Source organism: Ctenopharyngodon idella, chromosome 1 (assembly GCF_019924925.1).
Source record: "Ctenopharyngodon idella isolate HZGC_01 chromosome 1, HZGC01, whole genome shotgun sequence".
NCBI lineage: Eukaryota > Metazoa > Chordata > Actinopteri > Cypriniformes > Xenocyprididae > Ctenopharyngodon > Ctenopharyngodon idella.
Window position 1 is genome coordinate 27,633,866 of NC_067220.1, and position 14,866 is coordinate 27,648,731.

The window sequence follows — 14,866 nt, forward strand, 5'->3', positions numbered from 1 at the left end:
TCAAAAACTGAGGTGCATAAGCTCAGGTCAATGAGGCCTACGATCAAACATTTCCAAAAATAAATACGAAACTTGTCTTAATTGGAAGAAAACAAGCTGACAAAAAGATTGAATTCAATATTTAGTGATAATATAGAATAACCAGATATTTACAAGCAATTTTTAAGTGCCTGGTCATATTTGGCCAGGAATATCAAAAACATTACATAATTTTAAAATTTAATTCTTATGCATCAGCTATAATTATTTTATGATTGTTTTAAAAGTATTTTATGTAAAGCCGAATTTGAACTGTGGTTTATGAAATGTAATATATAATCAAACTTACCTTGCCTAAATGCACAAACAGATTTATATCACAACAAATTGGTGTCTAATATTTTTTAAGCTATAGTGTGGAAAAGCTGGAATAAAACAAACTTCTTATAATAATTTTATTTTATTTCAGCCAATGAATTAGCATTATTTAACAATCGTAGGAACATCAATCAGAACAACATTTGAAATTCTACATTGAAAATAGTAAAATAATAACACACATCGAAAATGAGCTGCTTGGATGCACAAGGCTGACAGAAACATGCCAAGGTGAGACACAGAGCTGAAGTGAACGTGCAGAACCGCTGCCAGACAAATACAATAATGCAAAGGCTCTGGATCCACAGCAGTTCACTGAGTTTTACAGTCAATATCTCCTTCACTTGTCCCCTTCAGTTTCTTCAGTTCCCCAAGCAGCTCCTGTTCCAGTGTTAAAATCTCTTTGGGCTTCTTGTACTACAACAAAAGCGAGAGAAACTCCATATAAAATCCATTGCTGTATGGAATAGCTGAGCACTGGAGCAGACAACTGAGGTGAGAGCAGTTCAGTTCAACCTTCTCTACTTAGGTGAACCAATAAAAAGTGACGGCATAGTTGCCCTTTTGATGATCTGAGACCAGAATTGTGTGCTCTCTTAGTGGGGATTAGGGTTTTGGCAACCTGGTCCCAGATCCACGCAAAAGGGAAAGTTCCTCTACGTGATGCGGAAAAAACTGAACACATACCTTACAATACAGAAAGAGCTTAGAGAAAGTGATTAAGTGAGACAAGCGGTGAGAGTTCACTCACGCTGATGATTAAAGTGTTGTTGGCGTGGGTAAAACTCAAGGCTGTGCTCTCCAACGGCAGCTGGCAACGGTCGAGATCTGGAATACTGAACTTCTTATAGTACCTGGGAAATGAGGAGATGAACAAGAGAATGTTTCTCATGGCTGGCCATCCATCTTCCATCTAGATCAACAGTGCCACCTATAGGGTTACTGTAGGGCTATAGAGTGCAACAGTCGGGTTTCAGAAGCAAAAACTCCATTCATTTTCTCCATGGGGAAATAGCTTTTTTAACAATAACTTAGAAACCTTTAAAGACAGTCTTACTGTGAGCTACAAGATTGTTAATTGATAGTATTTGCTTCTGTTTAAGCCATCAGCCCACATTATTTCAACTTAGTTTAACAGCACAATTCATTGTGAAAAACTGTATTACCCATGATGCAGTACAGAAAATCGAAAACAAGCACAATGTGCCAAAAGATCTCTTTAGCCCCTGCCCTCTCCTATGAAGCACTGCGAATGATGTAATCGAGTCGGTCTCCCTACACTCTCAAAATAATAAATATTTCAATATATAAGCATATTTTGCAATAAACGTATATATATAGATCAATGAGATTTGTAGTATTATGATTCACCTTGTAGCTGGTTGGCTTGGTTCATGGCTTGTAACGCTTTAACAAAGACTATTGTAAAATCCCTATGGGAAAAATCAATTAAAAAAATCCTTCCAGAACCAGCTCTGCTGAAAAAGTGGGCAGGCACTGCTGCACTCTTTTGCAACTATACAATATGTTCAGCAACACACTTTTCACCAGGTTTATTTTAGTTAAAACTGAAACTAAAACGACCATAAAATACATTTCAAAACTTGAAATGTAATAAACTTTAACTTAAACAAAATAAAATATAAAAAACATATTTCAGCTACTTGCCAAGGCAACATCTCATTTTATTAATAACTAAAACTTACATAAAAATTTATTAAAAAGAAAAAAGGTAATGGTCACTAGGTAATCCCAAATTTATCAGCAGAAGTTGCCTTTAGACAAACTTGATTTAATATGATTATTGTATTTCTCTAATTTTAAGATGAATGCATAAATGAACATGATTAACAACGACAAGCATTTTATAGCATTATATATAAATATTATATATAACTATTGCATAAACTTCCCACTTTAAAACAAAATGAGATACTTTGTCCAATTCGAGCCAGACAACATGAATACAGTTGTGGTCAGAATTATTGGCACCCTTGATAAATATGATCAAAGATGACTGTAAAAATAAATCTGCATTGTTTATCCTTTTGATCTTTAATTCATAAAATTAGGGGGGGGGGGGGGGGGGGGGGTTGATGAGTTTGGAAAACACCTGACAAGAGATCAGAGACCATTCCTTCATGCAGAATCTCTACAGATCCTTCAGATTCCCAGCTCCATGCTGGTGCTTCTTTCATTTCACTCCACTCATTTTCTTTAGGGTTCAGGTCAGGGAACTGGGACGGCCATGGCAGAAGCTTCATTTTGTGCTCAGTAACACATTTTTGTGTTGGTTTTGATGTTTGTTTTGGATCATTGTCCTGATGGAAGATCCAATCACGGCCCATTATTGGATTTCTAGCAGAAGCGGTCAGGTTTAGATTTTTTATCTGTTGGTATTTGATAGAATCCATGATGCCATGTATCTGAACAAGATGTCCAGGACCTCCAGCAGAAAAATAGGCCCACAACATTAAAGATCCAGCAGTATATTTAACCGTGGGCATGGGGTACTTTTTATCTATGTGTGCACCAAACCCATCTGGTGGGACTGCTGCCAAAAAGCTCTTTTTTTAGTTTTATCTGACCATAGAAGCCGGTCCCATTTGAAGTTCCAGTCTTGTCTGACAACTGAATATGCTGGAGATTGTTTCTGGATGAGAGCAGAGGATTTTCCTTGAAACCCTCCCGAACAACTTGTGGGGATGTAGGTGCTGTTTGATAATTTTTTTAGGCTTTCTGAGACTCAAGACTCAACTAATCTCTGCAATTCTCCAGCTGTGATCCTTGGAGAGTCTTTGGCCACTCAAACTTTCCTCCTCACCGCGTATTAGGGCGATTTAGACACACGTCCTCTTCCAGGCAGATTTGTAACATCTTTAGTTGATTGGAACTTCTTAATTATTGCCCTGATGGTGGAAATGGGGATTTTCAATGCTTTAGCTATTTTCTTATAGTCACTTTCTATTTTGTGAAGCTCAACAATCTTTTGCTGCACATCAGAACTATATTCTTTGGTTTTACTCATTGTGATGAATGATTACGGGAATTTGGCCTTTGTGTTTCCTCATGTTTATACTCCTGTGGAACAGAAAGTCATGGCTGGACAATTTCATGTTCATGATCACCCTGGTGTGCTAAAAAAATGTAAATATGAATGGGAATATACTTCAGAGATATTTTACTCATAAAAAATTCTAGGGGTGCCAATAATTGTGGCCAACGTGTTTTGGAGAAAAACATTTATTTCATAAAGTGATTTTCCCCCCACTTTCAATTCTTTTCCTTCAATGAAAGGTTAGATTTTTGCTAATTTTATGAATTAAAGATCAAAAGGATAAACAATGCAGATTTATTTTTACAGTCATCTTTGATCATATTTACCAAGGGTGCCAATAATTCTGACCACAACTGTACATATTATAATACAGTCAAATAAACACTAAATTACTTAAAAACACTCAACTGATAGGCCGCAATCAGCACTAGTTGGTTTTAAAATGGTTTAGCAATCTAAAGCCTACCATGAGTTTTAAAGAACTCACTTTTTGTTTGAGGTTCGAATGACACAACATCTTTCCATGGGCTCTACTGACACACTGTAGACTTCAATAGGATATGAAATATTACGGATTCTCCATTGGAAACTGGTCTTTGTGTCCTTGCGCATGAACAATGGCTGTGGACATAAAAACACTTAAGATAACAAAACAGGTGGTCTAGCACACATTATTATTAAAACATCATCATTAAGACATCAAGAAAATGAAATGAAACCTTACATTTGAACTGTTCTCTTTTATTAAATCAGAGGTAATGCCATCTGGGGTTGTTTCACCAACTTCCCATGTCCACTGCCCCTGCCCTCCAAAGGTGGTTTTATGTCGCCACTTTCGCACTAAAAAAAGATGGAATGATTACAAAATACAAATCTGATTTAGTATGGGATTCAATTAAACAAAACCAGAAAAAAAAAAAAAAAAAATCACTTACAAACAAGTTCATCTGTTTTCAGGTCGTACTCCTCAGCCATCTCATTGCCATCCTCAAACAGATAATGAACTTTCCTTTTCCCTAATGAGAAAGGCATACGAAAGCAACTTTCAATTCATACTCATTTTACATCGAACAATATTCACGCTTTAAAATAAATAAACAATTCTTTTAAATAGTAACGTATTTTTATGATATTTTGCCTAGGTACCGATGCTATTAGCCAGTAGCAAAGTTACTCGACTTAAAACACGTATTTATTAGCAAGACTATTAGCAATACTGCCAGCATAAACACACATACAAAACAGTTAATCTAAAAATATTACAGAAGATATATGCGCACCTTCAGATATTAAAGCGGTTTTCTTGGCTTTCCTAAGCGCATCTGCCCAGTGTAGCACAGCCATGCTTCTTACGCTTTCATTTCCTCAAACAGTCCCACGCCTGGGGTTGCCAAGGCAACCGCTATTTCTCAAACAAGATATTTCGTATCTTTAATGCATTTACAAAATGTATATACAATAAAATATTTAATTACAACTATGAAAAGTATTAAAATTAAGTACAAAATCAATGTATAATTTAATTTTTTTCATTTTTTAAAATGAAAAAACGCAATGTTTTGACTATGACCCGGAAGTTGATCCGTTTAAAACACTCGTGTGTTGTTCCTAGGAGGAGGAGCTGGAAGGGGTTGGTATGGGGTGTTTTTTTTTTTTTTAAGTCATCTAAGTTGTTATTATAAGTAATTGTGCCTTTAAAGATTTATAACGTTTAATATATGTTGCACTCCGTTTATTCTCTTGCTGCTCTGGTTGACTATATAAGGACTTTAGTCAGTCTTATGGATCCTTCGGATAGTATTTCTGCTATAACGGCCTTGTCCACTCTTCTGTAGGTTCGATTTGTGTATTTCTATAGCTATGTGAAGCCTACTGATCCCAATCATTTTGTTTTTAAAGCTCCTTTCCTTTCCCTGGCCGGAATGGAGGGTCATGGTATCCTGAAAGCCTTCCCTAAAGTAAAGAGACCTAGGCCTAATGATCAGAAGGACGAGCGTCTCTCCAAGCGGACGCCTGCTGAACCAATAACAGGTTCTTAATTCTCCCTCCAAAGTACACTTGAGTAAAGCAACAAGGACTGTTTGAGAGATTGAAGCACCATATTTTACTGCATGTAAATATTTTGACAAATAATTACCTTCCTATTTCTTCCACTGAATTATGTATGTTTGGATGAGTGGTGAAGCTGTTCCTTTTAAATTGACGGTCATTTTATAGTTTAGGATGTTACCTTGAATTAGTTTTAATAATAATCACCATTATGCCAAATATAATGGTATATATAATTGCCCTAGTTCCATTTGTTTCGAAACCAGCCAACCTACCGAAACAACTAGAACAAGTAGTTCTGTCAGGACCACTACCATCAAATATGATTGACACTTAGCATACAGTTTTGACAGTATATGTTTCTGTTCTGGCCAACAACTCCCCACACATCCATGCAGCCTAGCATGTATAAGAGCAGGGAGTGCGGCGATAACCCCCTTAGGATAAATCGAAAAGAACCGACATAAAAGTACTAACGATATCAATAACATTGTATACGTCATTAATGTATAATCAATAATGTTATTAATGTAACACCATAAATCAAGATAATGTCTGTCTGATTCAAAGAGTAATATTTGTCCTGACTGTAGACGAGAGGAGGATCTGGGGATGGAGGAGGGTAATTAGCTCCTGAGCAATGTAATAAAGCTGCTGATAATCATAATACTGAATGGTGCCTTTATAGATAGGGATGCTGGGATAGGCATCATATTCCTATAATTAAACATGGATCAGCTGAGAGTCAGCTGATGCGAGCTTGACGGACGTGACCTGCCAGAACTGATGTTACGCTTGATTTCTATTCTAATATCAGAATGTTTGCTTACTGCTGATATACTGCTGATTCCAGTATATTTTTAGAAGAATATTATAATTATTTGTAATATTTAAATTTATCTCCTCCTTCACAACATATTTCGGGCAGCCCATTCAGGTATGAGTAGTTGTAGTTGTTGTATTTTAAATGCGTTTGCTTCTTTTTCTTAGGTACAGTTTTCCAAGGAGTCACAATATACATAGTTCCAGCTGGTATAGGGAAAGCCAGGTGTGATATATTCCATCGACAGATCACCCAGAATGGAGGACATGTAGTGTCCACATTCTCTCCCAGCTGCACACACATTGTGGTGGATGATTCAGTCAATTGTAATAGAGCTCTGAGACTTCTAAAAGTGGAAAGACCTGCCCTCTGCTGTTCAGCTGCTCAAATGTACTTGGTTGAGCTCCTGCATTAGTGAGAAAAGATTACTAGACCCTGAAGATTACAGCCTCCTTCCTCCTGAGAGGTAGGGCACTGGAGTCTAGACTCAATTGTAATGGCATTGCATGCGGTTTTATTTAAAACCATACTATATGATATTTAGACACTTGATGTTTGATGTTTGAATATATTTATAAATGTTTATTCTGCAGGAAATTGTGTAGAAATAAATACTTAATGAACATGTCTTCAGCCCCACAGTTGCCCCTGCTGAGAAGTTAAATGAGACGACAGTCGGCCCAGTTCCAGAAGTAGCAGTAGCACAGGATCCTTTGAAAATCCTTGAAAACCAGGATCCTCAAGCAAATCAGGATCTTCAAGCAAATCTCACTGAGACGGTAAGAAAGGGAAGAATGGGAGGTTATTAAGATCCATCATTTGTTTTTCCCCTCCCTCAAGCAGTACATTTAATATAACTAATTTCACAGTTGACAGAGATTCAGGAGGAGCACCATGAGGAAGATGGTGTATCTCAGAATGATCTGGAGGCTTTGATCAGTGGCGTTCACCCATCTGAGAGCAACCAAGACCAGAGCCAGAGTTTAGCAGAGAATCCAGTTTTGTCTGGGAAGTGGGTTTGTTCTCAATCATCCACAGCTAAAGGGGAGAACCATAACAAGCACATTACTGACAAACTGGAGCCGCTGGCAAAAGCCTATACACACACGGGAGATAAATGGAGAGCTCTGGGCTACTCTAAAGCAATCAATGCCCTTAAAAGCTACCACAAGCCCATCACTTCATATGAGGTGAGTTCTGATACGCATATGAGTCCTTAGAGGTTTTAGGTTCACGGAGGTGCTTATTTGTGTTAAGAACACATATGGTTGCTGTTGCAAATTTAGTTTGCATATTAAAGGGTTAGTTCACCCAAAAATGAAAATAATGTCATTTATTACTCACCCTCATGCCGTTTCACACCCATAAGACCTTCGTTCATCTTTGGAACACAAATTAAGATATTTTTGTTGAAATCCGATGGCTCAGTGAGGCCTGCATAGCCAGCAATGACATTTCCTCTCTCAAGATCCGTTAATGTACTAAAAACATATTTAAATCAGTTCATGTGAGTACAGTGGTTCAATATTAATATTATAAAGTGATGAGAATATTTTTATGCGCCAAAAAAAAATAAAAATAACGACTTATATAGTGATGGCCAATTTCAAAACACTGCTTCAGGAAGCTTCGGAGCATAATGATTCAGCGTGTCGAATCTTGATTCGGATCGCGTGTCAAACCGCCAAACTGCTGAAATCACGTGACTTTGGAGCTCCGAACCGCTGATTCGACACGCTGATTCATAACGCTCCAAAGCTTCATGAAGCAGTGTTTTGAAAGAGGTCTTGTTGAGTTGTGTTAGTAGTGTGTTGAAACTCGCGGGTATGGTAAGGGCCATGACATTTCCCGAACGCGCTTGAAGCGGTTGACCAATCACAACACACTAGTCCAGCCGACTAATCAGAGCACGTTGTGCCCTTCGGAAGGAGGGGCTTTGTAGAGACCAGAGCTAAACAAAGCGTTATTGACAGACTGAGAAGAGATGTGCTGCAACAATGTAAATTATGTGAAAAATAATGTGTCAAGACTTTTTAAAAGGGCATAATATGGCCTCTTTAATAATCATTACCAGTTTTTATTCATTTAAAAAAAATACAGTAAACAACAACAACAACAAAAAACAATAACTTGCACATAAACATGTTTTTACCCTTCTATTTATAGGAAGCATGTAAAATTCCAGGCATTGGTAAACGCATGGCAGACAAGATCATGGAAATCATGGAAAGTGGGCACTTGCGTAAACTGGATCACATTGGGGAGGAAGTGCCTGTTCTTGAAATGTTCACTAACATCTGGGGTGCTGGGGCCAAGACTGCACAGATGTGGTATCAACAGGTAAGACTGTCATACAAGGAAACTGTAGTTAAGCGTTTAATTTGAAAGTTTAATATTGTGTAAAAATGTGCATTTCTATGTGTCAGGTGCCACTGTAACACAACATTATTATTTAAAATTATATGGAGCCCCACACATGACATGGCAAGATATTGAATTAAGAAATCATCCCCACAATTGAATTTAATTTCTTTCCTCATTTTATTTAAATTGTGGTCAAGTTTTAGAAATTGAACTAAAACAAGGGAAAGAATTGGTTTTGTGGCCAAAATTTAAGTAAAATGAGGGAACGAAATAATAAATTGTGGCCATGAATTAAGTCACGGGAACAAATTCTTAATTCATGGCCACAATATCTATCTATATATCACGTGATATGTGGGGCTCCATAAAGCTGCTTTAAGCAATTTTTTTTTTTTTTTTTTTGTATTTTATGACAAAAAATTTTCCCTCGTACATGACAGATAATCACTAAATAAGTGTGTAAGCAAGCCTATACCAGGTTCCCTCCAACGCCTTCACCCTCCTCATTGACTGCTGTAGCGGTCGAAAATAACAGTCATTCGAAATGCACTTAAATGCCATATTTTCAAGCCAAGACAGAGAATGTTTGGTGTTACTAGTAGTACAGAACATTTACAGCAGCTTTGAACTCTGTGGAATGTACAATATTCCATAATATTAAGCAACAAGCATAATATTTTACGTTTACGTTTAAATGGATGATTTGATTTCTTTTACTATCAAAGGGATTTCGCACACTGGAGGATATTCGCACTAAGGCGGTTTTGAATCACACTCTAAGGATCGGACTAAAACACTATGATGATCTCCTTGAGCGGATGCCGAGAAGTGAAGCAAATGCGATCGAGAAAAAGGTTTGTACAAACCTTATTTTAAATGGCCTGCAGTAAAAGAAGAAAAAAAACCAAAAAAAAACAAGCAATTAAACAGAGGGATTTCCTTTGTTCTTACTATCCATAACAACATCATCCGGTTGTGAAGAACAAGAATGTATCTACTTGATTTTCAAAGCAGTAAATAATAGAACTGAATTTCTAAAGCACACAAAAAAATTGTGTTGGCAGCAGCAAGACTGTCAATCTTTCTTAGTTGGCTGATGGACATAACAGAGATTGTTAGTGAGTATGTTGTCCCATAGGAAGAGTGGGAGTCCTTGAAAGCTGGCGCTTCATAAGTCAGAAGCTCCTGAGCTCCCTTACGGAGTCTTTGGCCCAAGCCAGTTGTTTTCTTACTATTACTTGGAATAGCCCCCAGTTTTCCTCTTAACAGACCTGACAGATAAAAAGGGCAGATGAGTGCAGCATGTGCTGTCCTATCTTGACAGAATGATATGTAGAGCATGTAAACTTATGTGCTCTCAGTGTTTCAGCTCCAAATTGCCAGAATGCTAGGTACAAATAATTTTTAACCATCATGTCCTTACAACACTGCTTAAACCTGTCAAACGTGATTTTAATTATTTTAATTTTTTCTGTAGTCTTTAAATCCAAGTTTTTCTTTCCAAATGAAAAGGATGACATATTATGCCAGAGAGTTATAAAAATCATTTGCACTATTATTTAAATTTTGTGGTAGATAAGATTTTTTAAGGTTCTTGAAAGAAGTCTCTTCTGCTCACCAAGGCTGCATTTATTTGATCAAAAATATAGTAAAAACAGTAATATTGTGAAATATTTTTACAATTTAAAATAACCGTTTTCTATTATAATATATTTTAAAACGTAAGTTTTTTTTTTTTTTTTTTTTTTTTTTTCTCTCTCCGGTGCTGGTAAAGCTGAATTTTCAGCATCATTACTCCAGTCTTCAGTGTCACATGATCCTTCAGAAATCATTCTAATATGATGATTTGGTGCTCATTTCCTATTATTATTATTAATGTTGAAAACAGCTGTGCTGCTTAATATTTCTTGTGGAAACCATGATACTTTTTTAATTCTGTGATGAATAGAAAGTTCAAAAGAACGGCTTTTTTTTTTTTTTTTTTGAAAAATATTTTTTGTAACAATGTAAAAGTCTCTTTTTCTTTGACTTTTGATTAATTAAATATATGGATAAAAGTAGTAATTTGCTGAATAAAAGTAGTAATAAAATAATAGTGTATATAAATGATATCAGTTATATAAAAATGGTTACATATGAACAAAATAAAGTATAGAACTAACAAACATGAATATTTTGTGATTGACAGGTGAAGGAGGCAGCTCACAGTGTGGACACACAGCTGGTGGTTATGGCGTGTGGCTCATACCGCAGGGGCAAGACCACATGTGGAGATGTGGACGTTCTTATCACTCACCCTGATGGAGAATCGCACAAGGGTGTTTTCAGCAAAGTGTTGCACTTCCTCCATCAGAGTGGTATGCTGTGATATCACAGAGAAATTTAGAATAATTTAGATTGATTCAATAAACCCACAATTCATATTATTATTTTTTTTTATTTTACCATCCAGGTTTCCTGACAGAAGACCTTGTTAGCCATGAGGAGAACGGTGAGCAGAAGAAGTACCTGGGCATCTGCCGGCTTCCAGGCCCTTCACAGCGCCACAGACGCCTAGACATCATTGTAGTTCCCTATGCTGAATTTGCATGTGCTCTTCTGTACTTCACTGGCTCCGCCCACTTTAACCGATCAATGAGGGCATTGGCTAAGACCAAACACATGAGCTTATCAGAGCACTCGCTGAACTGTTCTGTCGTGCGGCAGCGTGGCGTGAAATTGGTGGCGGGAACTCCTTTACAGACACCGACGGAGAAGGATGTCTTCAAACACCTGGGCATACCTTACAGAGAACCACATGAGCGAGACTGGTGACATGGCTAGATTCATATTATTTTACATGGGAATCTCCTTATGATTTTATGGAATCATGATGATGTAATCACATTTTTAATGTTGGAGTGCATAAAGGGTTGTTCTGTAGTAATGAATTTGAGTTTTTATCCTTGTATCAAATGGCATCAGAGATCTTCAAGAACTTTTTATTGTATGTATTTTTAATGAGAGAATTATTATCTCTTGATTTATGCTACTAAAAATATGTAAATTATAAATTATTAAAACGCCTCAAAGTATGAACTTGTGGTGTTCATGAATAAATTGGATGAGCAAGCCATCTCATTGGTAAACAAGAGGGGACTTTTTCTATAGCCTTTTTTTTCAAAGTATAGTAGTTGGCAAAAGGAAGAAAAATTACTTTTACTTCTAGTACTTCTTTTTTGTTGTCATTTGTTATCAAACATTCTTTATAGTCTATTAGTCGGTCGTGTCGACACATTGTTGATTTGGTCATCATAAATGACTGTTTTTAGGAATCAGTTGAGTGAATTGCTAAATGACTCACTCAACACAAAAAACACTCATATTTCTTTGTTCTTACACTAAACATTTTGGCATAAAGTTTCAGCATCTTTACTTCCTGTGTTTTACCCATAGAGTGTAAAAAAAAAAAAAAAATACAGACTTGGTGTCCATGACGTCACCCATAGATTTCCGAAGAGCATTTTTGAAGCGAAAATGAGGCCGCTGCCATCTTAGCAGCGCGTCATCGCACATCACTTCCGGATAACTGAAAATGGGCAAAGAGGCGGGACGTGGTTGGAACTGAGGTGCCTGGTCGCTGAAACCACGCCTGCCTAGCGCGACGTGATCGTGTTAGCAGGCAAAGGTTCTATCTATCTAAGATACTATCTAAAATAATAATATTCTAATGATATAACTTATCTTTATTAGTTAATAAAGATAAGTTCTATCATTAGAAAGTTCTAAAGGTTTACTGTCAATCTATGGTCTTTTTTACAATAAGATGCTCCAGCACCAGTAATTTTAATTTGTGTCGGGTGTGCACATGACAACACGCAAAATCAAATGGGACTTCATAACTTTATAATGAAATAGCGATCCTGAGATGAATCCAATCCGTCGCACTTGGGTAAAATGTCCATGAGTGTCCATTGAAAAACAAAAAACAGTAGTTTTTGTCCACAAAAGGGTTAAATGCATGAAATATCGATATATTATCCATTGTTTGCATCACATTTCTTCTGAATGATCTGCTCTCCATCATCGTTCTTCAAGAAATTATGCAACCTGAGCAGCATTTATGTTGTAAACCTATATGATCGTATCTAACAAACAAATGAGCCCATGTCCATTTTTCAAAATGCAGCAGTTTTAGTTACAATATCCAAGCAGTGCTGTTGGAGTTTTAAATCCTCCTGCCATTGTCATTGTAGTAAATCTAGGAACAAAACTTTTAGCCAATGCCAAGACGATCCAACATTAACGTGTTCTGTTTATCTTCCGCATGCGTGCACATCTACACAGACGCACATCTGTTTTGACCATTAACGCAGTAAGCCATATTATTTTACAATTGTATAAAATAATTCCGAAAAAAGCACAAACAGGGCAGAGATGCCAAATGCAGTGGCTGGAATTAGCTGAGGTAACATGACGGCTCGCAGACAGCAGCGCAATTCACCTGTCACTCAAGTGACCACGCCCTTAATTATGCAGAACTTTAAGGCTTAATTTAATAATTTAAACGGATGAGTTATAAAAAAAATTCACCCCCCTCAGAGTTGTCATGAAAATTAGCAGTATAGACCAAAACCACAATTTGTACCAGCTGTAAACATGTTTTTTTTTCTGATGTAAAGTTGGCCATTTTAACATGGGGGTCCATGAGATTCTGCTCTCTTTTGGAGCCTGTCCCTAGCGGCCAGTCGATGAATTGCAGTTTAAGTCACTTCCGTATTGGCTTCAAGAGAAACTGGGGGAGGTTGCGGCTTGGTTTTACCAGATTGTCAAAATTTGTCAATAAGGTTATTTCCACTGTGACATTTCTGGCAATAGGGAGATAAATGTCTCAAAAAAATGGTTTGTGTGATGGGTAAATACCACATTCACATTTGGTATTTAAACCTAATTATAGAGTACATGCCTAAGATTTATATTTACTATTAAAGCTACAATATATCAGTTTTTCGCCGCTAGAGGTCGCCTATTCAAAACAAAGGCGTAGCTTCTTCCGGGCAAGCGTATGAGGTAACACAGCGCTGTTTATCATATTAGAGACATTTGAGTGTGTTGAAAATGATGTTATAACGTTACTCTGTGTGTTCGCTCGGCGGCTGCTGTGAGACACTTGTTGCCTGGAAGCCCGTTTCCGCCACAATTAAAAAAATATAATTCTGTAAGTCATAATAATGAGAAACTTTCTCGTAATAATGACTTAGTTTCTCATAATAATGAGAAACTTTATCGTAATTATGACTTAGTTTCTCATAATAATGAGAAACTTTCTCGTAATAATGACTTAGTTTCTCATAATAATGAGAAACTTCTACGCATGCGCAAAGCAGCGGAGCAGTGACACGCTAGCGACATCCGCTGGTCAAATGCGATAACTCCGCAACCATGGCACGTTCTGCAAAAGTGTAATCTATAATATCATTAAATAAATAACATTATTGATAAATTATATTTATAGATATAGATAGACTGCACTTTGTAGATTACTTTAACGAAAACAACTGTTTTGCATAATGTGCCATGTTTGCTGCATTTCCGAGACTTTGACCAGCGGATGTCGCTAGCGTGCCACGCCCTTCTGCTCCGCTGCTCTGCGCATGCGTAGAAGTTTCTCATTATTATGAGAAAGTTTCTCGTTATTATGAGAAACTAAGTCATTATTACGAGAAAGTTTCTCATTATTATGAGAAACTAAGTCATAATTATGAGAAAGTTTCACATTATTACGAGAAAGTTTCTCGTTATTATGAGAAGTCATTATTATAAGAAAGTTTCTCATTATTATGAGATACTAAGTCAAAATTAACGAGAAAGTTTCTCATTATTACGAGAAATTTTCTCATTATGAGATACTAAGTCATAATTATGAAAAAGTTTCTCGTTATTATGAGAAACTAAGTCATTATTACGAGAAAGTTTCTCATTATTATGACATAGTAAGTCATTATTATGAGAAAGTTTCTCAATATTATGACTTAAAGAATCATATTTTTTACTTTACTGTGGCGGAAACGGGCTTCCATGCTTGTGTCAAAAATGGCATGCAATTAATTTTTAAAATGTATTGCATGATGGAGAAAATGCAATATTAGCAGGCGACTCCTTGACAGGCGACTCCCGGCCACGTCCCGTATCCTTGGTTAAAATTGCGATTTTCTCACGATTTACAAATAATTGGA

The 14,866-nt window shown here is 36.7% G+C and overlaps 2 protein-coding genes across 2 annotated transcripts; one reads left to right on the forward strand and one right to left on the reverse strand.

Moving 5' to 3' along the window:
- Positions 1 to 420: 420 nt before the first annotated feature.
- On the reverse strand, positions 421 to 4,835 carry dpcd (deleted in primary ciliary dyskinesia homolog (mouse)). The gene is made up of 6 exons (XM_051900589.1): positions 4,696 to 4,835; positions 4,351 to 4,431; positions 4,140 to 4,255; positions 3,903 to 4,036; positions 1,109 to 1,211; positions 421 to 774 (listed from the first exon to the last, which is right to left on the reverse strand). The coding sequence occupies exons 1-6, from the start codon at positions 4,757 to 4,759 to the stop codon at positions 670 to 672; spliced, it is 603 nt and encodes a 200-aa protein (XP_051756549.1). The 5' UTR covers positions 4,760 to 4,835; the 3' UTR covers positions 421 to 669.
- A 153-nt stretch (positions 4,836 to 4,988) lies between these two features.
- On the forward strand, positions 4,989 to 11,784 carry poll (polymerase (DNA directed), lambda). The gene is given in 10 exon segments (XM_051900577.1): positions 4,989 to 5,045; positions 5,315 to 5,446; positions 6,455 to 6,645; positions 6,647 to 6,753; positions 6,922 to 7,066; positions 7,157 to 7,477; positions 8,454 to 8,627; positions 9,377 to 9,505; positions 10,840 to 11,008; positions 11,104 to 11,784. Coding segments are annotated over 9 exon segments (1,707 nt in total). The 5' UTR covers positions 4,989 to 5,045; positions 5,315 to 5,337; the 3' UTR covers positions 11,466 to 11,784.
- Positions 11,785 to 14,866: the final 3,082 nt, after the last annotated feature.

Bases quoted from the DNA above. Each gene is read 5' to 3' on its own strand.
- dpcd (XM_051900589.1), bottom strand. From the start codon at position 4,759: ATGGCTGTGCTACACTGGGCAGATGCGCTTAGGAAAGCCAAGAAAACC. The intron at 4,432-4,695 runs GTGCGCATATAT...CTTTCTCATTAG, and splicing joins AACCGCTTTAATATCTGAAG to GGAAAAGGAAAGTTCATTAT. The intron at 775-1,108 runs GTGAGTGAACTC...CTTTTGTTGTAG, and splicing joins ACAACACTTTAATCATCAGC to TACAAGAAGCCCAAAGAGAT.